This window comes from Gracilinanus agilis, chromosome 3 (genome assembly GCF_016433145.1).
Source record: "Gracilinanus agilis isolate LMUSP501 chromosome 3, AgileGrace, whole genome shotgun sequence".
NCBI classification, from domain to species: domain Eukaryota; kingdom Metazoa; phylum Chordata; class Mammalia; order Didelphimorphia; family Didelphidae; genus Gracilinanus; species Gracilinanus agilis.
The window spans coordinates 415404317-415431174 of NC_058132.1; the positions used below are offsets into that span (position 1 = coordinate 415404317).

Below are 26858 nucleotides of genomic sequence, written 5' to 3' on the forward strand. Positions count from 1 at the left end.
TTGTATATTTGGAATTGGGAAGATGCCATTTAAATGTATGTTATATATTTCCTATGGACACGTGGGGACTTTGAAACTACATTTCCCATGATTCCTCATGGCAAACAGGAAGTATGATGATGTAAGAGAGGGGATAAATCTCCTGGGTGAGGAGGAAGTGGCCCTCTTAGCTACCTGAGCACGTGATACGAAAGGTAAAAATGGCAGAGGCAATGTGAATTCTTACAGGCGCGTGGTCTAATGATTTTATCCCTATTAGCATGGCTTTAATTAAACTATTAATTTCTCTCATTATATCAGTCTTTATGATTTTTAATCATAACAATAATGGCAACAGCAAGGTCGAAATTCAAATTCTTAATTTTCCAGATAGCCTAAAGAGAGCTATGCCTGTTTTTTGGCCATCTTGCTCAGCTCTTTTGGGCAATTCTTTTAAAAAAGGAAAGTGGCTTTCTTCGCCATGCTTTCACTATAAGCAACAGCATGTTTTTGCCTCCCATGGGACTCAGCCAGCCAGTCCAGCCCAAACCACCTTGGGAGGTCAGGCCAGCCGATTCTGGCTTCTGGCTTTAAAAGCAAAATGCCGGTGCCCTGCCAGTGCCTCTGTCGCCACTTCTGACTCCTGACCTGGACTCCATCCCTGCCAGGCCCCCCGGTACAGACCACTGCCTCAAGTTCCTGCCTACTCTGATCTCTGCTGCTTTTCCTGACTCACTGGAGCAGACCTTTTCTCCGTTCCTGCCTTACTGAATCCTGAAATTTCTGAGGAGCCACCCGCGCCCTGACTTCATGAGTTCTGCCGTTTCAGCTTCAGCCTCTGCTGCTAAAGATTTGGGAAGTATCCCCCTTTTCTCCCTACTCTCTTATAGAGAACTCTTAACCTGAAAGGCCATTCTTGCCCTCCACGGAGAAACCCCCGCCCACAAGCCCTCCACGTGGATATTTTCTACAAAACTGACCTAAGCTTTTCTCTAGCCCAGAATCCACGACCCAACCCACGTGGACCTAGCGTCTGAACCTTGAACTAGTGATTACTCTTCATTGGGCACATGGCCTATTCAAACTTTTGCCATTATTAAAAACTAAAACTCGGGGGAAGAAATTCACCCCATACCTGCTCGGGAACTCTGAACTAAGAGCAGAGACTGATTATAAAAAACCTTAAAAAAAAACAAAACCTTTCAGAACTGAATGACTTTCAAAGAGACTGTATCTTACTGCATTTTGCTAATTAGTTTTGTGAATTAATCTTGCTTATTTCGTTGATTTTCCTGTTGCACTGAATCATTTTAAGCTAATGAAGTTTCTGCTTATGATTTTATTATATTTCCTAATTTACTCAAAGCTTACTGTATCAAAAACACTGTGGTTATAACATCTTATAGGAACACATGTTTTTTTAAATTTTATTCTGTCTTGGTAATTGTGTAGAACCTTGGAAGTTTCCATGCCTTGAGAATTGACTTGTAATTTTACAAGAGGTTTTTTTAACTTTTACTTTAGATCCTAAAGAATTGTTGTCTTATAGGATAAACTTTTATATATTTTATTATAAGAAAAATTGTTGCCTTAAATGGGTAGAAGCATAAAATTTCCTACCCGGGATTGCTTTTTAAAACAGGAAGCCAAGGAGCTCCTGTATATTCTTATCTGAGGATGATTTACCAGAAGGTTTCTTTTTTCAAATATCAGATTTTGCTATGGAAGCCGTAACAGAATTTGTTGAGAAACTCTTAGCTAAGATTTAAAAGTTGTAACAAGTATATGATTTTTTAAAACATCATTGTTTATTGTTTTAAAATGTGTTATTGGAAATTATGGTACTCTATTTGAATGTGCATTGTGAATCTGCTATTTGTAAGATCCACGTTCTCTCACAGAAAATCTCATTTTTGGGTAACAAAACCCTTCTAGTTCTAAGCTATATATAAATATATATATAATAATTATTATTATTATTATTTTTTATTTTAAAACATTTTTTTAATTAGAGCAATTTATTTTTCCTTTTTCTCATCTTGTACTGGAAGTACATATATGATCATTATTTATCCTTTTTCTGATTCTACAGCAATATAAGCTTAATGCAAATACCTGAGCCTGAGATGGAGAATATGGGACTGTGATTTAATGCCTTTCTGTCTGATTCCAGGAGAAGGGAACATGAGAACTGTTAATAGTGCTAAGAAAGCACATGGTCACTTGACTAAAAATCTGCATGGATTGCAGAAGTCTATGGCAATACTTTAGGGCTTAGAAGTTGGGGTTTGAGTCCTGGAGTCCCAGTCTTTTCTAAAACTTTAGAGGACGTGGGTCCCCTCGACTTAAATTCCTAGGCCAGCACCTAAGATTGGTTATTTATTTGGCTCACTTCCCTGAAAAGTTGATGGCAAATCAGATCAGAGAGAGACATTTCCCTTAAGTCCTGGCCCTAAGTGGGTAATAGCAAACTGCTTAAATCCCTTTTCATTGGGCCTTGTTTCAAAAGCCTGTTATAAGTTTATTTTCCCTACATTTTTTGCACATTTTACATTTCATTCACAAGTTAATTTTTTCTTCTTTTTTCTTGAATTTTATTCTTTTTATTTTGCCAAATGATTTCATACAACCCCTGTGACTCAGCCACTCATCCTTAGCTGACCTGAGGTACCCTTTTCAAGGAAAGAAGTTGTGTTTAGAATTTCCCTCAGGGGAATGTGTGTTAAGTTTTTTGTTTTTTTTTTTAAATTTCGATAATGTAAAAATATATGTATATTTAACTCTTTTAGGAATAATTTCAGGGGGAAATGTATAATTCTTAGAAGAAAATGTATGTTTTGTAATCTATAATGTAAAGTTTAAATTCTTTGAAAGTAATTTCAGGATAAGGACCTTGCCATCTCCCCAGAATCCAGACGACGAACCTGTTTGGTGAAGACACCAAGAAGATGCCTGAAAAGCCTTCACTGTACCATAAAGACCAAATTTTGAACCTTGGGGTGCAGTTAATTGAATTATGGGGAGTTGAAATTAAGTTGAATATATTGTTTTAAATGTACACTATTATGCCAATAGGGGACTGCCCCCAAATTGTTTTTTTTGTCAATGCGGCTAGTTTTATCCATTTGTTCATCTATTTCTTTTATCCCCCAAATTCCTAAAATTTAGAAGTTGTCTATGTTTACAGATCCAGCGAAGAAAAAGGACCAACCTTTTTTTTGCCGGATCTCAGGGGGAATTGTATATTTGGAATTGGGAAGATGCCATTTAAATGTATGTTATATATTTCCTATGGACACGTGGGGACTTTGAAACTACATTTCCCATGATTCCTCATGGCAAACAGGAAGTATGATGATGTAAGAGAGGGGATAAGTCTCCTGAGTGAGGAGGAAGTGGCCCTCTTAGCTACCTGAGCACACAACACGAAAGGTAAAAATGGCTGAGGCAATGTGAATTCTTACAGGCGTGTGGTCTAATGATTTTATTCCTATCAGCATGGCTTTAATTAAACTACTAATTTTTATTATTATATCAGTCTTTATCATTTTTAATCGTAACAAAAGGAACAATCAAATATTTCATTGAAAATAATGAAAACAACAAGACAATACATCAAAATTTACAGGATGCAGCCAAAGCAGTACTTGGGAGGGATACTTCTATAAGGTAGGTCAATAAATTGTGCATGCAATAAAACAACCTTGAAAACTAACATATTAACCCTCTCCAATTAAAAACCAAAACAGGCATCCCAAAAATTAAAGGAGATTTTAAAATTTTAGAGGAAAAACAAACATATTGAATTAGTAAGTAAAACTAGGAGCTGGATTTTTTTAAAGAGAGATTAGACAAGCTTTACAACTCTCCCTTTGGGAGAAGAGGGGCCAAGATTTCCTCTGACTGTGTGTAGGGCTATGTATCTCCTGTGCTAAGGAACAGGACAGGTATCTTCCATTTGCCCCAAGGACTTCCCCTATGCAGGGAGTTTACCTTCCTGCTACCTAAGACTTGCCAGATTTCCAGATATAAGAATAAGGGCCAGAGTTCCTCTGAACTTGTGGCTTGTTGCCTTGTGCCTTTCATTTCCTGCTCATCTGAGTGAATTCCCTGAGGGAAGGCAGCAAGGGGCCAACCTAGGCATCTTTCATCTGCTCAAAGGACTTTCCCTTGACACAAAGAAATTATTTCCACATGTGCCAGCACAGGACAACTTCTGCCTTCTTAGGTAGCCAGACTGGGATGTTGAGGACCTCCATTGCAAAGAGGAGCAACCTACCCTTTGACTTTGGACTTTCCATTTTCTGCTGCACCTGTTCTTTGAGGGAAGAGGAGGAGGAAAGTTGGTAGGGAATGGGACTTCTTTCTCCTGTTTTGCAGGTTCGACCTCCTTCTTCTGCTGTACCTTTTTCCTAACTGATCTATACCCTTTGGAGGAAAGAGGAGCAGTGAAGCAAGGCCTCCCATCTGACCATCTGACCCTCCCATTTCATGCTGTGCTTGCCTCCAGTCAGATTGCCAACCTCTATCAGGAAGAGTGACACTCTTCACTCAGTGATGAACATCCTCACACTTGGTCATACCCTTTACATCCCACTGATTCTGAACCCTTGGATCTTCCAAATCGAATTCCCCAAGTTTCCCATCACCTAATTCCTTATTTTCATTTCCTTCAACCCTCCTACCACTTCTAGGTTCCCTCCTTACCACCATCACTGAGAAACCTCTCTTCTTCTTTTATATCTACCACTCTATCAATATTCTGATTGTTTTTATCTGTAGATACTCCCCTTCCCCCAGATCACTTCCTTTCTTCCTCAATTTGTTCAATACATGGCTCATAAATTTTCTCTCCTTTCCTACTGCCCTCATACCAGAAGTTTTTTCATCTATGCCAGTGATTCTCAAAGTGGGTACCCCCACCCCCTGGTGGGTGCTGCAGTGATCCAGGAGAGTAGTGATGGCCACAGGTCCATTTATCTTTCCTATTAATTGCTATTAAGATTAAAAAAATTTATTTCCAGGGGGCTAAGTAATATTTTTTCTGGAAAGGGGGTGGTAGGCCAAAAAAGTTTAGGAACCACTGATCTACACCATAGCCTCCAATTCATTGGTCCCTCAACTTTCTAGTTGGCCATCTCCCTAGCACAAAGCACTCTTTCTTCTTTCCCCCATTTTGACTCCTTCGTGAACCAATATAGCTCTACATTGTCCTCTCTTAAATCAACCTCCTTATCATCTTCCTGATTATACCTTGTTGATGCTCAGCCTTTGATCACTCCCATTATCCACCACCTTTGCTCCTCCACATATGCTACTGAATGAAGCTGGAGAAACTTATGCTTCTATTCTGACTGGATTCACTACAAATTTATATTAAACTATTCTAACTGGGTCCTCATTGCTGCTAGGTAATTCTACTATATCTTGCTTATCTATTCCTTATTGAACTCTCCATGGCAACTCTTGTAAACCTTTTCATCCCTCCCCAAACCTCCTGTGTCTCCCCCTCCCTTAATTAAGAATTGAGATCATTGCTTCTATTATACTCCCCCCCCCAATTGAGGTCATTCACCAATATTTCTTTCTTCACTACTTTTTCATAGGAAGGGGTAGTCTTTTTTCCTTACTAAGGTAAATCTCTCTTCATGCACAAATGATCTCATTCCAATCTGTCCTCTCCAATATATTTTTCCATCTATCATCTGTACTCTTTCATTTATATTCAATCTCTCCCTGCATATTGCTTCTATTTTACCTACAAATAGACCCATCTCACCTATATCCTCAAAAAAATCCACACTCACTAATTCATGTCTGCTAACTATAATGCTGTATCTTTCTTCTCTTTTGTGGCTAAATTCCTTGAGAAGGCCACTTACAATTGCTGTTTCATTTCTCTTTTTCTCATCATCTTCTTAATTTTGCAATTTTGTTTGAAATCCCATTATTCAACTGAAACCATTCTCTTTCAAAGATCTTAAGATCTCTGAACTGCCAGATCCAATTGCTTTTTTTTCAATCTTCATCATTCTTGACCTCTTTGACAGTGTCAATCGCCCTCTTCTCTATGTTACTTCTCTTCAGGTTTTTCTTATACTGCTTTCTCCTCATTATCTTTTTCCTATCTGACTGTACCTTCTCATTCCCCTTTGGTGGATCTTCACTGACATTACAGGTAGTAACAGTGGAAGTCCCTCAAAAACTATTTACTATTTCCTTTTTTCTTCTCCCTCTTTGCAATTTCATTTTGATGATCTCATCAGCTCTTATAGTTTCTCATTTCCATGAAAACAACTCTCAGATCTATTTATTCATCTCTAACCTTTCTTTAGACCTATAATCTCACATCTCTCACTACATTTTAGACATCTTGACTTATATGTCCCCTGGATATTTTACACTCACTATGTTCCAAACTGTACTCATTATCTTCCCTAGATCAAATCCTGTCCTCTTCCTACTTTTCATATTATTGTTGAGAATTCTTCTAGGTTTCATCCTTGACTCTTCATTCTCTCTCGACTTTCATATTCAATCAGTGGTCAACTGCTGAAGATTTTACTTTCATAATATTTTCAATGTTCCTTCCCTACTTTTTGCCTCTGTCACTACCACCACTCTGGTGCTGTTCTTCATCAACTCATACTGGACTATTGCTATAATCTGCTGAATGGTCTTCCCCACTCCAACTCATTCTCCAACCAGTTATCAAAATGATCTCTCTAAATAAAAGTTTGATGCCACCTAATCAACGAACTCAAAAAACTCCAGTTACTTATAAGATCAAATATAAAATTCTGTTTGGCTTTCAAAGCCCTTCATAATCTAACCCTTTCCTACCTTTCCAGTCATCTTACACAACTTATTTCCCTCCACATACTCTGATCCAGTGACATTAGCCTCCTCTATCCTCTTCAAACACAATACTCAATCTCCCAACTCTGAGCATTTTTATTGGTTGTCACTCATACTTTGAATGCTCCTTTTCCTCATATTTACCACCTCAATTTTTTGGTTTTCTTTGAATCTCAGTAAAAGTCCCACCTCAGTTCAAGTCCCAAAATGCCTTTCCCAGAAGTCTTTCATCTAGTCTCTTCCTTCTAAGACAGTTTCCAGTTTATCCTATCTGTATTCTGTTTTGACATGGTTATTCCATGTGAACTGTTTGAGAGTAGGAACTACTTTTCTTTTGTCATTCTTTGTATTTCCAGCCTTTGGCACAGTACCTGGCAAATAGTAGTTACTTAATACTAATTTGATTGAGCAAGTGACCTTTTGGAATCAGGTTGGTGTTTTGTCTCTAAAATTTTGATGTTTGTATTATTTTGTATGTATTAATAAAGCTTTATGGCCTGGATTGAGAAACAAAAGTCTAATTGGTGTTAACATATGTAACAGCCAGTTTGAAACATGTTATATCTCTCTCTTTAAAAGAAAAAAATGCTTACCTTCTCTCTTAGTAACAAGACAAAAGAGTGGCAAGGGCTAGGTAATTGGAGCTAAGTGACTTGCCCAGGGTCATACAGTTACATATGTTACATCTCTAGTTAATAATATCAAAGTGAGCCATAAAATAGGTATATATTATGATCCCTAACGGTGTTCATCACTGTGGTAGAGGAGACCTACTATAAAATCACAATTGAAAATATTCCTTATATGTCTTGTGTCTGTTTGTGGATGATATGAAATGTATTCAATTAAGCCACAGAACATTTCAGAGTCTTTTAGATGGGATACTTAGCTACTCAAAAGAATTTAGTTTGACAATATATAAAGGGAAAAAATCATAGATATATACAACTGAATGGACAACCTAGAGAAATTATCTGTAAATATCTCTTGGTCTCTGTCATCTATGCATTTATTATTTATATTTCTCTATTTGTTTATTATAAACATTGCAAATGGAGAATGAATGAGACTCTGAATTGAAGAGGATAGTAGGCTGAATTGCCTTTGATAATTTGCAAGTAATGTTATTGGGTCTAAGCTCTTCCTTGAGACAAAGGACTTTCTTTATAATAAATATCATTATTGTTCTAGTGATCTTATATGGATGTAAAACATAAAAACAATAATCTCTTAAGAATTGCAATAGGATGACCCAAATGGCTTTGGAGAAAATATGATGGGAGTGGGCAGTCACATGGTTGGCATGTATCAGAAGTAGGACTTGAACTCAAGTTTTTATGACTCCAAGGTTACCACTCTGGTTATGATAATATGCTGCCTCAGAATTTGAACTATATGAATGAAAGCTCGAGTTTCTGCTCAGGTTTTGTTTTCTCTGTAAATATCGGTTTCTTCGAAAACCCTTCCTATGTAGTGATTATTTTAGGAGCATGACTATAAATTACCATGAAGACTTACACTCATTATTTTATACTCAATTTTTTTTATTATTTCAGATGTTTTGGGCTGTAATAATAAGATAGAAAACACAATCCCATATGTTTACATTTGAGCAAATTTCATGCTTTTCCTAGAAAGATGGGAGCTATAGCTCTCCCTACCCAATGCAAGATATGCTAGCTGTTTCTTAAAAGGTATTGCAAGTATCTTGGAGATTTATTTTGATTAGGAGACTGAAATGTATACCACTACTGTGGCTCCATGGTCCCTTGGGTAGTAAACATCCAAGTCACAAAGACTTGTTATTCTTTTCACTGATCTGTGACCACAACTCAATAGAATAACAGGAGAAGCTGTACTTGGGTGAATCAATGCCTTAGCCTGGAGGATGTGGAGAGATAAAAGACACACCATTTTGTGTGACTAAAATGACAACTCTTTTCTTTTTTCTGGGAAGAAATTTCTAGCCACACTAAGAGTTTGATTGAGCAAGCAGGTTGTAAAAGAAACTGCTGACCTTTCCAGTCCTGGAAGTTGTAGGATAATAACCAATTCAGTAAAATGTAGCAGAATGCTGATTGTTCTATGAGAGGGATAACCATCTACTCAAAAGAATCTTGAACTTCGTGTTAGTGTGGCAAAGGCTCTTTTATTTCATTCTCATGAAATATTATCTCAGGAGTCAGTTTTACAGGTGTGTAGTAAGCAAGAAAGAGGAATGGGAGCACCCAGGCTGCATGAATCAGTTCCTCCCCTCATTCACTACTGGCTCATTTCTAGAGAGTTATAATCTAGTCACAAGAGCCAGCTGATCAGAATGCAATTTATAACCCCAATCATTCACATTAAATTAAAGCAACTTCATCTGTTAACCTCTGTATACTCTACAAAAGCCATATAAACCCAATATGTACAGTGTAGGTAGGTGGGAGGGTTGCAGCTATGAATAGGAAGTCTTCCTTTGTATACTGATAAATGTCTTTTCCTTTCAATTTATTTGGCCTCCACTTCAGGAGATCTTCTGGTGAGTGTGATTCTCTTTAGTTTCTCTAGGAACCTGAGTTGAGAAATTCTCCAACAATGAACATCTCTTACCTGCTCTGAAGGGCTTTACTCTGTTATACCTAAGTAAACCTTTATTTGTTATTCTTTCTATTTAACCTCTTACTTTCTGTCTTAGAATCAATACTGTGTATTGGTTCCAAGGCAGAAGAGCAATAAGGGTTAGGCAATGGGGGTTAAGTGACTTGCCCAGGATCACACAGCTAGGAAGTGTCTAAGGCAAGATTTGAATCCAGGACCTCAACCGACACACTGAGGCACCTAGCTGCTCCCTCTCCATTTATTCTAATGTAAGACATAAACTACTAAGGGACTGGCCTAAATCAGGTCAAACTCATTACATTCATTAATAGTTGTGCAAGATTGGATCCAAGAATGAACTCCTTGAAATGGGGATGTATGATGCAGAAGAAGTAGAATCCTAGGTGCCCTTGTTTCTTCTGATACAGCATCTTAAAATGGTGGCTTCTTCCACTGAAGATCAATGGGTCATTAAGCACCCTGAAGAGCAGCAGTAAACTGTTGGTGGTTAAACTGAATTATCTTTTTTATATATATATAAAATACTAATCTTACCAGTTACTGCCTTACCAATTTTGTTGGCTCTGGGCTTTCCAGTCTGGTCACTTAAACTTCTTCCAAGTTCTACTAACGGACTTCCTCAGATCTCAGTTTGCCTTCATGATAAGAAAAACTCTGGCTCAGGCTCTATCTTGAACTTCTTGATGCATTTGCTTGAAGTGAGTACATCACATACACTGCTGGTTTGTGAAATCAAGCTAGAGACTTCAACCACAGTCCCTGTTTTAACCCACTAGTTTCCTGTTTTTCCTGATGGAATAATATTTATCTTCTCTTCTTGTTATCTCTAAAATTCTACTGAACTGCCCTTTTGAATTGCTTATGCAACAGAAGGCTATAAAAGATGTTATGATATTTATTTGAAGCATTGCTATAGCAATGATTATCCAGTGCCACCTTCCCTCTGAGTTAATAAACTGCAATAAAATTTGTCTTTGGCTTGTGCTGGCCTATTGGCAGTTGCTAGTTGATGAATTCATTCAACACCTTCAAAATTTTAGGAAGGAATTGAATTTGGAGGAAAGGAAGGTATTTTTTCCTTTATAGAAAAATACAAAGACTTGCCTTTTTGGAACCAGTAGGATTTATAGTAATCAACGAATTGCCTTTAGGGAAAGACCACCTAGTTTAGAAACGAATAAGAAAAATCCACCTAATATAAATTTGGTGGTATTGTTACCTTGATGTTTGAAAGGGAAAACTTTTACATTTTGTTAGACATAAGATTTTCTGGGTACTATCTTTCTACCTTGATTGGCTTAATTGGATGGACTTTACCTTCAAAGAGTAGAGTGAGATTGATGTGTGAATTGGTAAAGAACTATTTGGTTTTGAATGGCTTTGGGAGACTATAATTATGGCTCATAATAGTATAAGTATAGTCCCTATCCTAGATATCTCTGGGAAGTTGGCCATTTCATTGTGTTTCCCCCACCAGACCAGTGAACCTGTCAAGAAAAGAGGGAAATTCTATTCCAATGTGCTACCTCATAAAGGAAGAAAATATTATTTTCAACCAGTCTGCTGGAATCTGCCCATGTGGTATCTCTCCCCACTTCCATTCTTTTTTAGCTGTTCACTGCTACTTGATATCTTGAAGGGTCTCCATCCTTAGACTGAACTTTTAGAGCTGTTGATAATCTACCTAACCTCTTTCCTCCATGATTAACAAAATTTCCCCCAGTCAGACCTCTCCTTCCTAGTGATTCTAAAGCCCCAGCAGTTATTATTCAAATTTCATTCCCCATCTTGTACTTCATACTCTTTTATTCCCATCCCCCTAATCCAACCTCTCCTCAAATATCCAAGTATCTGATGATGCCTACTCCCTCTACAGTGTTCTTTGGAATACTTGTCCTATCAGTTTAAAGAAAAGTTGGCTTTCATCTTAAATATTTTCCTTTCCTGATTCTTTCATCTTCTTTCCACTCCCTTAAACTTGATTCCCTCCTGTTGATATAGCTTCTCTTGTACTTCATACTCCTGATTCACTGGTTGAAGAGTTAGGATACTCCTTGCTCCCTATTGCTACTTCTAGGCTTTCCCTCTACCTCTATCACTCAGCAACATCTCCTTCTTTGAAGACCACTCAATCCACCCACAGAGATTAGCTACATACATTATCTTTTGATTACCCATAAGTGTTCCACTTTCACATTTATGAACTCTGAAAATCCTTCATCTGAGAATAATCTTTTATTATTTTTTCTTTTCCTCTGCCTAATAACCCTTCACCTTGTTCACCATCCTTACTGTGATCTTTCACTCCTCTTCCCCTCTGATCTTTCCCAAGTCATTCATCTGCACTTGCACCTCCTTTCTCCATCTTGATCCCTTGGTCATTCAATTCCAACTAACTTCTACCTCCAAGTCACTTGCTGCTTTATCCCATTGATAATCATGCCATTCCAACCGCTAACATTGGATTACTCCCCTATGCAATTGTTTTCATTCTTATTCACATGCTGTTAAACAAATTGGAGAAAAAACAAAAAATGTCACTGGATTCACTGATATCTATGTTGGATTTCACAGTCATTTTATTCCTCCCAAATTGATTCACTATCCCATTTGTCATATATCACAGGAAATGAACAAGTTAAGAAAATGGGAGGCTAGGGTGTTTGAGGGAATATAAATATGTAAGTTGGAGTCCCTAGTAGGAGGTCAGGATCTGGGGAGGAAAGAATGTGAACCAGGAACTGAACTCTCTAAGGAAAGGAGAAAGTCTTAGAAGTAAATAGATAATGTTATTGGAGTCCTGCTTAGATGTTAAATATGGATTGAATGAACCTTAAAAAAGGAAAGGTTACTAAGTGATGGTAGCAGAGGGAGAATCTAGAAGAATGAATGAGGAGCAAAGATTATTCCAATTCCTTCACAACTAGTGAATGAAGAAATCATATGAAATTGTAACCACTGTTGGAAAGAGTATCCAAAGATGCAGGGCCATCAGGAGGGTATTCTGAAATCCTTTATCTGATAATAAACTTTAATCATTCCTTCTTTTCCTCTGTCTTACACTTGACCTTGTTCTTCATCATTGTAATCTTGGGGTGTTGGGGAATATAAGACGACCACTGTCCTACATTTTTTTCTGCTCTTTGTGGCTAACTTCCTTGAAAAGGAGGCAATCCAACTTCCAACCTATCATTCTACCAAAACTATTCTCTCCAAAGTTACTGATGATACCTTAATTGCCAAATCCAATGACTTTTTCTCAATTTTCTTTTTCTTGGATTTGTCTGCAGACTGTTGGCCACTTTTCTTCTGGATAATTTGTTCCTTAGGTTTTCCAGATGCTGCTCTCTTAGGTTTTCTTCCTATATATCAGACCACTCTTCAGTCTCCTTTGCTGGATCCTCATCCATATCATGCCCTCTAAGTATAGGTGTCCTACAAGGTTCTATTCTGTAAACTCTTCTCTCTTCTATATTACTTTGGAATCTCATCCAGCTCTCATGAATCTAGATACTATTTCTTTGCTGATGACTTGAAAATCTACCTATCCTGCCATAGCCTCTCTACTGACCTCCAATCTCACATTTCCAGTTGTCTTACAGACATCTGGGACTGGCTGTCCAGTGGACAGCTTAAACTTATCATGTCCAAAATTAAATTCATGTTCTTTCCAACTACACCCTTCCCTTTCTTCCCAACTTCCCTATTACTATAGAGGACAACATCATCTTTCTAGTCTCTCAGGCTCACAACCTAGGTATTATCTTGGACTGTTTCTCAACCCCCATATTCAATCTATTGTCAAAGTGTGTACATTTTGCCTTGCAATATTTCTCAAATATGTCCTTTCTCTCCTTTGACCTTGCCATCACTTTGGTGCAGATCTTTTTTGCCTTATGCTTAAATTATAAGTTATAGCTTGCTAGACGTTCTGCTTAAGAAGTCTTCTCCTAATCCAATCAATCTTCATTCAGTCTCCAAGTGATTTAAGTACACATTATACTCGTTAATTACTTCAGTGGCTGTCTATCACCTCCAAGATCAAATATAAAGTCCTCTATTTGGCATTCAAAGCCCTTTATTACTTAGCCTCTTCCTACCTTTCTAGTCTTATACCTTACTCCCCAACACATATTCTTTGATAAAGTGATATTGATCTTCTAGTTATCCCACAAAAAAGATGGTATATCTTGGCTCTGGGCATTTTCTCTGGTTGTCCCCCAACCTTAGAATGCTATTTCTCCTCATCCTTATCTACTGGCTTCCTTTTAAGTTCCGATTAAAAGCCTTTCTTTTGCAAAAAGACTTTCCCTAGCCCCTCAACTCTAGTGCTTTCTCTTTATTAATTATTTTCTATTTATACTAAATATAGCTTGCTTGTACATATTTGTTTACATGTTATCTCCTCACATTAGATGTGAACTCCTTGAAGGCAGGGATTCCTTTTGTCTCTTTTTGAATACTCAGTACTAAGATCATTGCTTGCTACATAGTAGGCATTTAGAAAATGTTTCCTAACTGACTAGACAGAATAAGAAAGGGAGAAGTTTAAGATGAAAGCAAATTTCTTAACTATGGAACAGGCATTATAGAAAACACTGTGGAAGGGACTGGTAGATCTGAAACTGAATGTAATAGAAGTCTGGTTGAGGAGTGGTGGAAGTATGGGATAGGAAGGCAGTATGGGATAGGGTGGAAGTGCGGGATAGGAGGGCAGGATAAGTGGGCAGTATGGGATAGGAGTGAGGTCTGTACAAAGACATTTAGGGTTTCAGAATCACTGGGATGACTGAAGTATGAAGTGAGTGTATGCTAACCATTGAGGAATAAGTTTGGACAGATGATCAAAAATTTCTGGGAAAGTGCCTCACCCAGGAAAAAAGACATGATTTTCAACAGAAACTTTGAGATATAAGGGCAAACAAAATGAGGATTGGAGAAATAAAAATTGGCATGTGAATAAAAATTGGTTGTTAGGACATTACGAAATTTATATTGGATGTTTTACCCTGTGACAGTAGTTCCTGGTCTTCCTTATTGGTGTTCCTGTTTTGTATCACTACCAGGCCATGTGTCTGCTCATATATATAGTCTCTCAAGCTCAATATTGAGCTTTGGATCTAATTATTCACCTCTCCCAAATCTTTTCCTTTTTGACTTTAAGGGGTTCAGAAAATGCTGAATGAGATACATAGAATTAGGAGGCTGCTCTTTTTCAAAGGTCAAATCACAGAACAGGATCATAATAACAAAGTGACAAACAAATAGTAAAAATGTAGTATTGTCATATATTCTTTTATGCGATCTTAATTAGTTTCTTGAGTGAATCAGTAAGGAAACAATGGATATGATAAAGAATCTGGGTTACCTTTAAAAGTAAATCCACTTTGGAAAACAATATGGGAGAGATTAGGTTTAGATCAACATCTCACACCCTACACCAAGATAAATTCAGAATAGGTGAATGACCTGAATATAAAGAAGGAAACTATAAGTAAATTATGTCAACACAGAATAGTATACTTGTCAGATCTATGGGAAAGGGAAAATTTTAAAACCAAGTAAGAGTTAGAAAAAATTACAAAATGTAAAATGAATAATTTTGATTATATTAAATTAAAAAGTTTTGCACGAGGCGGGGTGAAGATGGCGGCAGAGTAAAACGTAACTGCTGGACCTCTCCTAACCCATGCATATAGGACTCCTCAAGAAGACATAAAAACAAATCCAGAGGAAAGAAGGGACCCCACAACAGGGCACAGCATCGAAGGTACGTGGAATCAGGGCATTTCCATGCTATAAAGGGGTGAAACAGCTCTCACGAAAACACAAGCGGAGCAACCCCCTCCCCCACACCCCACACCACCTACAGCGCACGAGTCAAGTTTGGGGCACCCATTAAGTCATTGGCATCTCACCAGGGCTTGTTCCTGAGAATAGCAAGCTTTAAGACCCCCCCCCCCAAGAGGCTAAAGAACTCACGGACTCTGAACACAGACCCTGAGCCCACGCGCAGGCGAAGGGACTGACACAGGCACAGGCTAAGGCACAGACTAAGGTGCGGACTAAGGTGAGGACTAAAGCGGGGACAAAGGAGCTGATTCTGAGTGCAGGAGCTGACCTTGAGTGGAGACCCAGTGCAGAGAGGTGCTTGACTGTGGAAGCAGCTCCCTGAGACTGTTAAAGGAGCTTTAGGCAGAAAAATGAGCAAGGAGACCACCAGGAGGCTTGTCCCAGAACAACTAGACTTGAGATCTCAGGACTCTAAAGAGCACAGACAGATCCTGGGTGCGAGCATAAAGCTGAGAGGGCACTCAGCTTACAATGGCAAGCCAGAATCAACAGGAAAACCAGAAGAGAAAGATGAAGAAGAAAAAACCTTTAACACTTGACAACTTTTACACAGAAAAAATCCAGACAACAGAGAAAACAGCAGAGGAGAACAAACAATCCAAACCTTCCCAAAACAATGAAAATGGGTCACAAGGTCTTGAAGAGTTCAAATCTGAGATAATGAGAAAGATGGAAGAGATCTGGCAAGAAAATAACAGTTTAAAAGGCAGAATTTCACAATTGGAAAGTGAGGCAAGTAAATCAAAGACCAGAAATGACCAGATTGAAAAGGAAAACCAAAAGATTGTAGCCGAAAACCAGTCTCTGAAGACTACAATTGGGCAATTAGAAAAAGATGCCCCCAAATCAAAAGAATTAATAAGCAAATTGGAGACCAAAATCAAACAGCTGGAAAACAGGTCAGACCAAACTGAAAATGAAAATCAAAAGCTTATAGCAGAAAACTAGTCTCTAAAGACAAGAATTGGGCAAGTAGAAGCCAATGATCTAGCAAGACAGCAAGAGCAAATAAAACAAAGTCAAAAGACTGATAAAATAGAAGGAAACATGAAATATCTCAATGAGAAACTGACAGATCAAGAAAACAGTTCTAGGGGCAGCTGGGTAGCTCAGTGGAGTGAGGGTCAGGCCTAGAGACAGGAGGTCCTAGGTTCAAACCCGGCCTCAGCCACTTCCCAGCTGTGTGACCCTGGGCAAGTCACTTGACCCCCATTGCCCACCCTTACCAATCTTCCACCTATGAGACAATACACCAAAGTACAAGGGTTAAAAAATAAAGAAAAAGAAAACAGTTCTAGAAGAGACAATCTGAAAATCATTGGTCTTCCTGAAAAAGCAGAAATTAATAGAAATTTGGACTAGATACTAAAAGAAATTATTCAGCAAAATTGCCCTGAAGTTCTACAACAAGAGGGCAATATAGACATTGAAAGGATCCATAGATCACCCTCTACACTAGACCCCGAAAAGACAATGCCCAGGAATATAATAGCCAAATTCAAGAGCTTCCAAGTAAAAGAAAAAAATTTTACAAGAAGCCAGAAAGAGACAATTCAGATATCAAGGAACACCAATCAGGATCACACAGGATCTGGCAGCCTTCACACTAAAAGACTGCAAGGCTTAGAATATGATATTTAGAAAGGCAAGAGAACTTGGTTTACAACCAAGGATCATGTACCCATGAAAAGTGACTATATTCTTCCAGGGGAAAGTTTGGGCATTTAACAAGATAGAAAATTTCCAAGCATTTGCACAGAAAAGACCAGGACTAAATGGAAAGTTCGATATCCAACCACAAAAATCAAGAGAAACATGAAAAAGTAAATAAGAAACAGAAGGGAAAGTAAGAAAACTCATATTTTTTAAATTTGCCTCTTTAAGGGCTTCAATAAGATCTAATTATTGGAACTCCTATGTGGAGAAATGTTATGTATAATTCTCTGTAGTGAACTCTGTTCACCATTATAGCATTCACTATTATAATAATTAGAGGAATTATTCATAGGGAGAGGTTGGAATACTAAATGGTCTAAGATGATATGGGTGGGAGGGAAAGAGGGGGGTGAATAGTGGAGGACACCAAAAGAATCTTGAAGGAATAAGAAAAATAGGATATTCTATTACACACAAAGAGGGCATGGGAAGGGGAAGGGATGAATACTATTATAAGAAGAAGAGGAAGAGAGCATTAAGAGGTAATATTTAAACCTTACTCTCAGTGTAATCAACCTGGAGAGGGAAGAGTAGCTATATCCATTGGGATATAAAACTCTATCTAACCCTACTGAAAAAGTCAGAAGGGATAAACCAAGGGGAGCAGGGGAGTGAGGAGGTCAAAAAAGGGAGGGGAGAAGAAGGGGGAGGGAATTCATTAGGTCTTAAAAATAAAAATAGGGGAATAATAAGGGAGGGGGTAAAAAGGGAAGTAAATCAAGGGAGGGGACAAGGGATACTGGCTTAAAGCAAAGCACTGGCTTAAAAGGAAATAGTGTAAGAAGAAGGGATAGAATTAGGGGAGGACACCAAAATGTCGGTGAATACACAACTGATAATTATAACCCTGAATGTGAATGGGATGAACTCACCCATTAAACAGAAGCAAATAGCAGAGTGGATTAGAAACCAAAATTCTACCATATTTTGTCTACAAGAAACACATATGAGGCGGTTGGACATACACAAGTTTAAAATAAAGGGCTTCAGCAAAATCTTTTGGGCTTCAAATGAGAAAAAAAAGGCAGGAGTGGCAATTGTGATTTCTGATAAAGCCAAAGTAAAAATAAATATGATTTAAAAAAGACAGGGAAGGTAATTACATCTTGATAAAAGGCAGTATAGGCAATGAGGAAATAACATTGCTCAATATGTATGCACCAAATGGCATAGCATCCAAATTTGTAAAGGAGAAACTGGTAGAGCTCAAGAAGGAAATAGATAGTAAAACCATACTAGTGGGAGATCTAAATATTCCTCTTTCAGATCTAGATAATCAAACCAAAAAATAAATAAGAAAGAAGTAAGAGAGGTGAATGAAGCCCTAGAAAAATTAGATTTAATAGATATGTAGAAAAAAATAAATAGGGACAAAAAGGAATACATGTTCTTTTCAGCTGCACATGGTACATTCACAAAGATTGACCATGTAATAGGGCATAGAAACATTGCAAACAAATGCAAAAGAGCAGAAATAATAAATGTAATTTTCTCAGATCATAAAGCAGTGAAAATAATAATTAGTAAGGGCACCTGGACAGGCAAATCAAAAACTAATTGGAAATTAAATAATACGATTCTCCAAAACCAGCTAGTCAAAGAAGAAATCATAGAAACAATCAACAATTTCATTGAAGAGAATGACAATGATGAGACATCCTACCAAACTCTGTGGGATGCAGCCAAGGTAGTACTCAGGGGGAAATTTATATCCTTGAGTGCATATATTAACAAATTAGGGAGAGCAGAGATTAATGAATTGGGCATGCAACTTAAAAAATTAGAAAGTGAGCAAATTAAAAACCCCCAGATGAAAACCAAATTAGAAATACTAAAAATCAAGGGAGAAATTAATAAAATCAAAAGTAAAAGAACTATCGAATTAATAAATAAGACTAGAAGCTGGTATTTTGAAAAAACACATAAAATAGACAAGGCACTGGTCCATCTAATAAAAAAAAAGGAAAGAAGAAAACCAAATTGACAGTATCAAAGATGAAAAGGGAGACCTCACCTCTAATGAAGGGGAAATTAAGGCAATCATTAAAAACTATTTTGCCCAATTATATGGCAATAAATATAACAATTAGGATATATGGATGAATATTTACAAAAATATAAATTGCCTAGATTAACAGCAGAAGAAATAGAATACCTAAATAATTCCATATCAGAAAAAGAAATTGAACAAGCCATCAAAGAACTCCCTAAGAAAAAATCACCAGGGCCTGATGGATTCACAAGTGAATTCTATCAGACATTCGAAGAGCAACTAATCCCAATACTATACAAATTATTTGATATGATAAGCAAAGAAGGAGTCCTACCAAATTCCTTTTATGACACAAATATGGTACTGATTCCAAAGCCAGGGAGATCAAAAACAGAAAGAAAACTACAGACTAATCTCTCTAATGAACATAGATGCAAAAATCTTAACTAGAATACTAGCAAAGAGACTCCAGCAAGTAATTAAGAAGATCATCCACCATGATCAGGTGGGATTTATACCAGGAATGCAAGGATGGTTCAACATTAGGAAAACCATCCACATAATTGACCATATCAACAGTCTAACAAACAAAAATCACATGATTATATCAATTGATGCTGAAAAAGCCTTTGACAAAATACAGAACCCATTCCTATTGAAAACACTGGAAAATATAGGAATAGAAGGACCTTTCCTAAAAACAATAAACAATATATACCTAAAACCATCAACAAGCATCATATGCAATGGGGATAAATTAGAAGCCTTTCCAATAAGATCAGGAGTGAAACAAGGATGCCCATTATCTCCTCTATTATTTAACATTGTACTAGAAACACTAGCAGTAGCAATTAGAGAAGAAAAAGAAATTGAGGGTATTAAAATAGGCAATGAGGAGTCTAAGCTGTCACTCATTGCAGATGATATGATGGTCTACTTAAAAAATCCTAGAGAATCAACTAGGAAGCTTGTAGAAATAATCAACAACTTTAGCAAGGTTACAGGATACAAAATAAATGCACATAAATCATCAGCATTTCTATATATTTCCAACACATCACAGCAGCAAGAGGTAGAAAGAGAAACACCATTTAAAATCACCCTAGAAAACATAAAATACTTAGAAATCTATCTACCAAAACAAACACAGGAATTATACGAAAACAACTACAAAACACTTTCCAAACAAATAAAATTGGATCTAAACAATTGGAAAGCCATTGATTGCTCATGGGTAGGATGAGCTAAGATAATAAAAATGACCATTCTACCCAAATTAATTTACCTATTTAGCGCCATACCTATCAAACTACCAAAAAACTTTTTCACTGAATTAGGAGAACCTATAACAAATTTCATTTGGAATAACAAAAGATCAAGAATATCAAGGGAAATAATGAAAAAAAAAAAATGTAAAGGACGGGGGCCTAGCAGTACCAGATATTAAACTATAATATAAAGCAGCAGTCATCAAAATGGTATGGTACTGGCTAAGAGACAGAAGGGAGGATCAGTGCAATAGACTTGGGGTAAGTGGCGTCAGCAAGACAGTATATGATAAACTCAAAGAGCCCAATTTTTGGGACAAAAATCCACTATTTGACAAAAAACTGTTGGGAAATTTGGAAAACTATATGGGAGAGATTAGGTTTAGAACAACATCTCACACCCTACACCAAGATAAATTCAGAATGGGTAAATGACTTGAATATAAAGAGGGAAACTATAAATAAGTTAAGTGAACACAGAATAGTATACTTGTCAGATCTCTGAGAAGGAAAAGATTTTAAAACCAAGCAAGAGTTAGAGAAAATTACAAAATATAAAATAAATTATTTTGACTATATAAAACTAAAAAGCTTTTGTACAAAACAAAACAATGTAGCCAAGATCAGAAGGGAAAAAACAAATTGGGAAAAAATCTTTATAACGAAAAACTCTGACAGGGGTCTAATTACTCAAATATACAAGGAGTTAAATCAATTATATAAAAATCAAGCCATTCCCCAATTGTAAGAATTAAAATTTAGTTATTATAGTTATATCTTTAAAATATGTGGCCGCCAGGAATCAACAATTCAGGTTGATTCCGTAATTAAATCAGACCCAAGTCAGCATCGGGTTGAGGAGTTTATTTACAATCAGGAAAATGAGTAGGGATAAAGAGAAGAGGGAGGTAGAAGACTAAATAAATGAAGCTGTAAGCCGCAAGGCCCAACAGCCGGATAGGCAGAGTTTAGAATTGGCCCAGCTAGGCCAATGAAGCCAGCCTAACTTACCCACGTGACAATACAGAGTGTAATCTGTCTGTGGTCTCAGGAGATGCTTCTTCTTCCAGTTCCAGACGCCAACTCCCTCCACAGGAAGTTCACTAACTTACTTAAAGAGAATGTGTCTTTCATCACTTCCTGTGGTCCACCTCTAATTCAAATGGACAAATGGCAGTTTCTACATTGATTTGGACTGCCCAAAGGGCAGTCCCTTATTCTTGATTTGTTACTTATTGTCACGTGTGGGTAACTCGTCTCCCCTCCCCACTAAGGGAAGTGGGAGTGACATCATTAGCACGCCTAGGTCGAGTAGATTTTTGACTATTAATAGGATCTGGCTATTCTATTTACACACAATCGATAAATGGGCAAGAGACATGAATAGGCAATTTTCAGATAAAGAAATCAAAACTATCAATAAGCACATGAGAAAGTGTTCTAAATCTCTAATAATTAGAGAAATGCAAATCAAAACAACTCTGAGGTATCACCTCACACCTAGTAGAATGGCTAAAATGAAAGAAGGGGAGAGTAATGAATGTTGGAGGGGATGTGGCCAAATTGGGACATTAATGCATTGCTAGTGAAGTTGTGAACTGATACAACCATTCTGGCTGGCAATTTGGAATCATGCTCAAAGGGCTATAAAAGAATGCCTGCCCTTTGATCCAGCCATACCATTGTTGGGTTTGTACCCCAAAGAGATCATAGATAAACAGACTTGTATGAAAATATTTATAGCTGTGCTTTTTGTGGTGGCAAAGAACTGGAAAAGGAGGGTATGTCCTTCAATTGGGGAATGGCTGAACAATTGTGGTATATGCTGGTGATGAAATACTATTGTGCTAAAAGGAATAATAAACTGGAGGAATTCCATGTGAACTGGAAAGACCTCCAGGAAGTGATGCTGAGTGAAAGGAGCAGAGCCAGAAGAAAATTATACACAGAGACTGATACACTGTGGTAAAATCGAATGTAATGGACTTCTGTACCAGCAGCAATACAATGACCCAAGACAATTCTGAGGGATTTATGGTAAAGAACGCTACCCACATTCAGAGGAAGAACTGCAGTAGAGGAAACACAGAAGAAAATCAACTGCTTGAATACATGGGTTGATGAGGACATGATTAGGGATCGAAAGTACCACACCAATGCAACTATCAACAATTTGGAAATAGGTCTTGATCAATGACACATGTTAAAACCAGTGGAAATGCATATCGGCTAGGGGAGGGGAGAGGTCGGGGGCTGAAGGGGAAAGTAAGAGCATAATCATGTAACCATGTTAACTTTTCTAAAATATAAATATTAATAAATGTTTTAAAAAAGTTTTTGCACAAACAAAAACAATGCAACCAAAATCAGAAGGGAAACAACAAACTGGGAAAAAAATCTTTATAACAAAAAACTCTGAGAGAGGTCTAATTACTCAAATATACAAGGAGCTAAATCAATTGTATAAAAAAATCAAGTATATAGAGACTAATACACTGTGGTAAAATTGAATGTAATAGACTTATGTAGTAGCAGTAATGCAATGACCCAGGACAATTATGAGGGATTTATGCAAAAGAATGCTACCCACATTCAGAGGAAGAACTGCAAAAGTGGAAACACAGAAGAAAAACAACTACTTGAACACATGGGTTGATGTGGACATGATTGGGGATGTAGACTTGAAACGACCACACCAATGCAACTATCAATAATATGGAAATAAGTCTTGATTGATGACACATGTTAAAACCAGTGGAAATGTGTGTTGGATATTGGGGGGGGGGGGTAAAGGGGGGTGAAGGGGAAAGTAAAAACATGAAACATGGAACCATGGAAAATTTTTTTTAAAAAGTAAAATATTTAAATCTAAAATAAAAAAGTAAATTCACTGTATCCAAGAGACAAACTCAGAATGAAATTGAAAAAAGGAACCAGAGATCCACAGGGAGTTGTTAAAGTGGAAGCATCACAAAGCAAGGAGCCAGGACTTCTGGAGTGACGCTACTTTGACAGAAAAGGCAGGAAGAGTGTTGGGATAGAAGCTGTGCTAAGGAAATTCCCCCAGAGAGTAGATCCCAAGGTGGTAATCTTGGGTTCCATTCCTCTTTCTTGTGCTTCCTTGGTGGAAGTTTGAAGCTTATCACAAAAAATACGTTTACCTTTTGTTGTTTGCATTATCTTTATTCACAGTGCTAGCTGTAGAACTGTTTGGATGTACTTTAAGGGGTATAATATGGCAATTTTAGAGGAGCATACAAAGCAAAAGTTTTTCATTTTTGGCCAGGACCCTGTCTCTGATGAGGGGCGAAACTAGCCTACTTGCTATTTCTCCTAATTAAATCTCCACTTCCCATTTCTGTGCTTTGGCATTGGATGCTTCCCAGGTCTGTAATATCTCCTGACATATATCTCCTTTTAGCTTGGAACTCCTGGATTCCTTCAAGACTCAGCTTAAGAACCTCTTTCTACATTAGGCTTCTCATGACCTCCCCCATTTTCTAGTGTTTTTCCTTTCAAGTTTACTTGGTATATGATTTATATGTCTTGTATATACCTACACATGTACATGACTTCCTAGTTAGAATATAAGCTCCTTTAAGGCAGGGACTATTTCATTTTTGTCTTTATATGTCCTGAGAATAGAATAGAAATAAGTGCTTTATACAGACTCTTTTGTTGACTGCTTTCATTCATGTTGTGAAAATAAGACTGAGATACTAGCAGAATTTATTAAAATAAATTAAAATAACTGGCTTTAATGTTAAGTTCATATAGGATTTATGTGAAAACATGTGCAATGACCACACAGAATGAAGCTTCCATTCCCCTTAAGAGAAGGATTGTTCACACCAGTGGAATTACAGTCACATAAATATTAAGTAAATAAAGTAACCATTAATTTAAGATCTTTATTTACAAATTCATTATCAACATATCTAAATGCTCTCTGGTTAAATCATCTCTTGACTCAATCCTGTTATTTGTCAGTGGTGGTTGCCGATTATCTATGGAACATTTTTATTTATATATTTTACATAATCAAGAGCTTCCATGAATATATGATTGTATAGTTAAATGCTTATCTGAAAAATATATCAACAATGAGGGATTATTTAAACCTTTTTGAAAAATGAAAATAGGATCTTACCTGAGAACTGTTTGATGGCCACAGGTCTCACTTTGTATGGAGTGCTGTAAAAGAGAGCATAGTTCCTTTTTTATTGACTCATAAGCCTTATCTTATGTTAAGTATAATAGAGATGAACTTAGAGCCAGTTAAAAATTCAACAGATAGAGAAATAAGTTTCTTTGGAAGTTATGGATCTCTTCTGCAGCTGAATTCTAAATGTTTTAAAAATATAATACATATTCATTAAACTCATATTTGACCAATAAAACCAGATCTGTAGCAATTCTAGAACTGATCACCTTCTAACATAACCTAATGAAAAGTAATTGCCAAAGGGCTTTTACTTGACTTGTTATCATCCCAAGTTCTAAAATAATCCACGAGTATTTTTGAATATTTCTTAATTAATAAAGCTGGAAGATCTTTCTCATTAATTAATTGTCTCCCTCTGAGTCCTCCCTTCAGTTAATTGAATATTGCTTAGTTAGTAAACTGGGAAACCTCTTCATATGAGCAGATGCTCAGTTCTCTGTACTTCTCAAAACCTCTCATCTCTTACTTGTTTCAAGTGTGTCTGACTCTGAGTGGTTTGCCATTTCCTTCTCCAGCTCATTTTATAGTTGAGGAACTGAGGCAAACAGGGTGGTTTAGTAATTTGACCTGAGGTCACACAGTTAGTAAGTGTCTAAGGCCAAATCTGAATTTAGGAATATGAGTCTTCCTGACTTCAGTATCTATCCATCAGCCACCTAGGTGCCTCTAATCTCTCAGGTTTTAATAAAATATAATGTTACTAGCTACGCAATTTATTAAAGGAGCCTCCAATAATATAAAGACATAATTATTTATAATATTTAGCTATGTGATAGATTACAACTCAAATCACCACTAATTATCATCATTATTCTTGACTTCGTCTGAAACACAGTCTCATCATTCTGCATTTTGAGAGAGTAGCCAAAGCTTTTCATAAATAAAGAGAAATAATATTATCTTTATTTATTGATAACATACGGGTAAATTCAGTCACCTAATGGAATAAATTCTTACTTACTGCAAAATAGCAGTTAAATATCTTTATAGCACCAATAAAAACTGAAAACTTTTCTTCCTTCCTTCCTTCCTCTCTCCTTTCTTTTTAACAGAACAGAGTTAAAATTCAATCTCTCTAAAGAAACTAAAGGTTAATCTTTTTTCAAATAGCAATAAAAACTTTCCAGTCCTCACAGATGTCTCACCAATAAGTTAAACTCAAACTCTCCCCACTAACTCATTAGAAAATAGCAGCTAGATTAACAATCTCTCACAAACTTTTCAAAGAATGACCAATGAACTATAATTGTTCAAATTTACAAAGCCAGCAAAGATGGGGGAATAAGAGGAAGCAGCACATCCTGTCCCAGGATGACACTCAAAGATCTAAGAAGAGTACCAGATTGAGTAGAAATTTAAGGACTAATCTTTTGATCTCAAGATAATTAATTGAGACCCTAGTCATTTAAACAGGGCACAATAACGAACCTGCAGCTTTATCATTTTGACTTCAGAGCAGGTTAAAGAATTTAGCTCCCGTAATCCCAGCTCAGGATCCTAGCTGACCAGCTGCTGTATCACATTGAACTTATAGAGAACTTCTAGCTTGCTAATGGGCTATGTCCAGCAATTGTTTAGTGGAAGGACAGCTCTAGAATTGTGCTGCCTACCCCCGCACTAGATTCTGGAGCTGTAAAGTCTGGGATGGCATTGATTAGGCAGTTCCCTAGATCAGTCCCGATGAGTTTGTTACTCTTTGCCTGGAGCTGCTCGGCTTCCTTGAAGAACACAACACTCAGTACACAGAGAAAGCAGTAATAGGACCCCAGAAAATCCAAAGTAAGACCAAATGAGCCACAACTTTCCCTTTAGAAAGTGCTCAGAGCCTGACTCAAATACAGTCTCAAATCAGGATGTAAGACTAGAAGAATGAGTAAATGAAAAGATTCCTATGATATTGTGTTGCCAGGAATGCCCAAAGCAGAAACCTGGAAGAGGTGAATAATACAAGAAGGATGAATTCCCCTTACTACGCCCTTATACAAAGCACTTAAAAAAAAAATATATATATATATATATATATATATATATATATATACACCTCTTTCCTTTTCTTAGGCCCTCCATCCCTTTCCTCCTAACCCTGTTAATTGATAAGTAAACTATTGTCTGATAATAGCCCAAGTTACAATTTACAGATGTATTTGTGTTGTTATAAGGACCTCAAAGATCAATGAGCATGCAAGTCTCAAAGAAATGAAACCAGAGTAGCAAAATGATTTTTGTCCTTCAAATAAGAAGACTGGAGGGGACTATTAAGATGACCTAGTTAATTCATGTCTCTAGGAATGAGGAAAGTAAGGATGCTTGGGAGGCAGTGTGGTGTGGTGGGGAGCTAGTTTACCTTGAAATGCAGACACCT

The 26858-nt window shown here is 37.1% G+C and overlaps 1 protein-coding gene across 1 annotated transcript in view; it reads right to left on the bottom strand.

Annotated features, from left to right (window-relative positions):
- Window positions 1-26858, bottom strand: part of PDE9A (phosphodiesterase 9A) — a 243660-nt gene that overhangs the window by 175154 nt on the left and 41648 nt on the right. Inside the window, 1 exon segment of the mRNA XM_044669233.1 lies at window positions 24422-24465. Within this exon segment, the coding sequence (XP_044525168.1) occupies window positions 24422-24465 (44 nt within the window).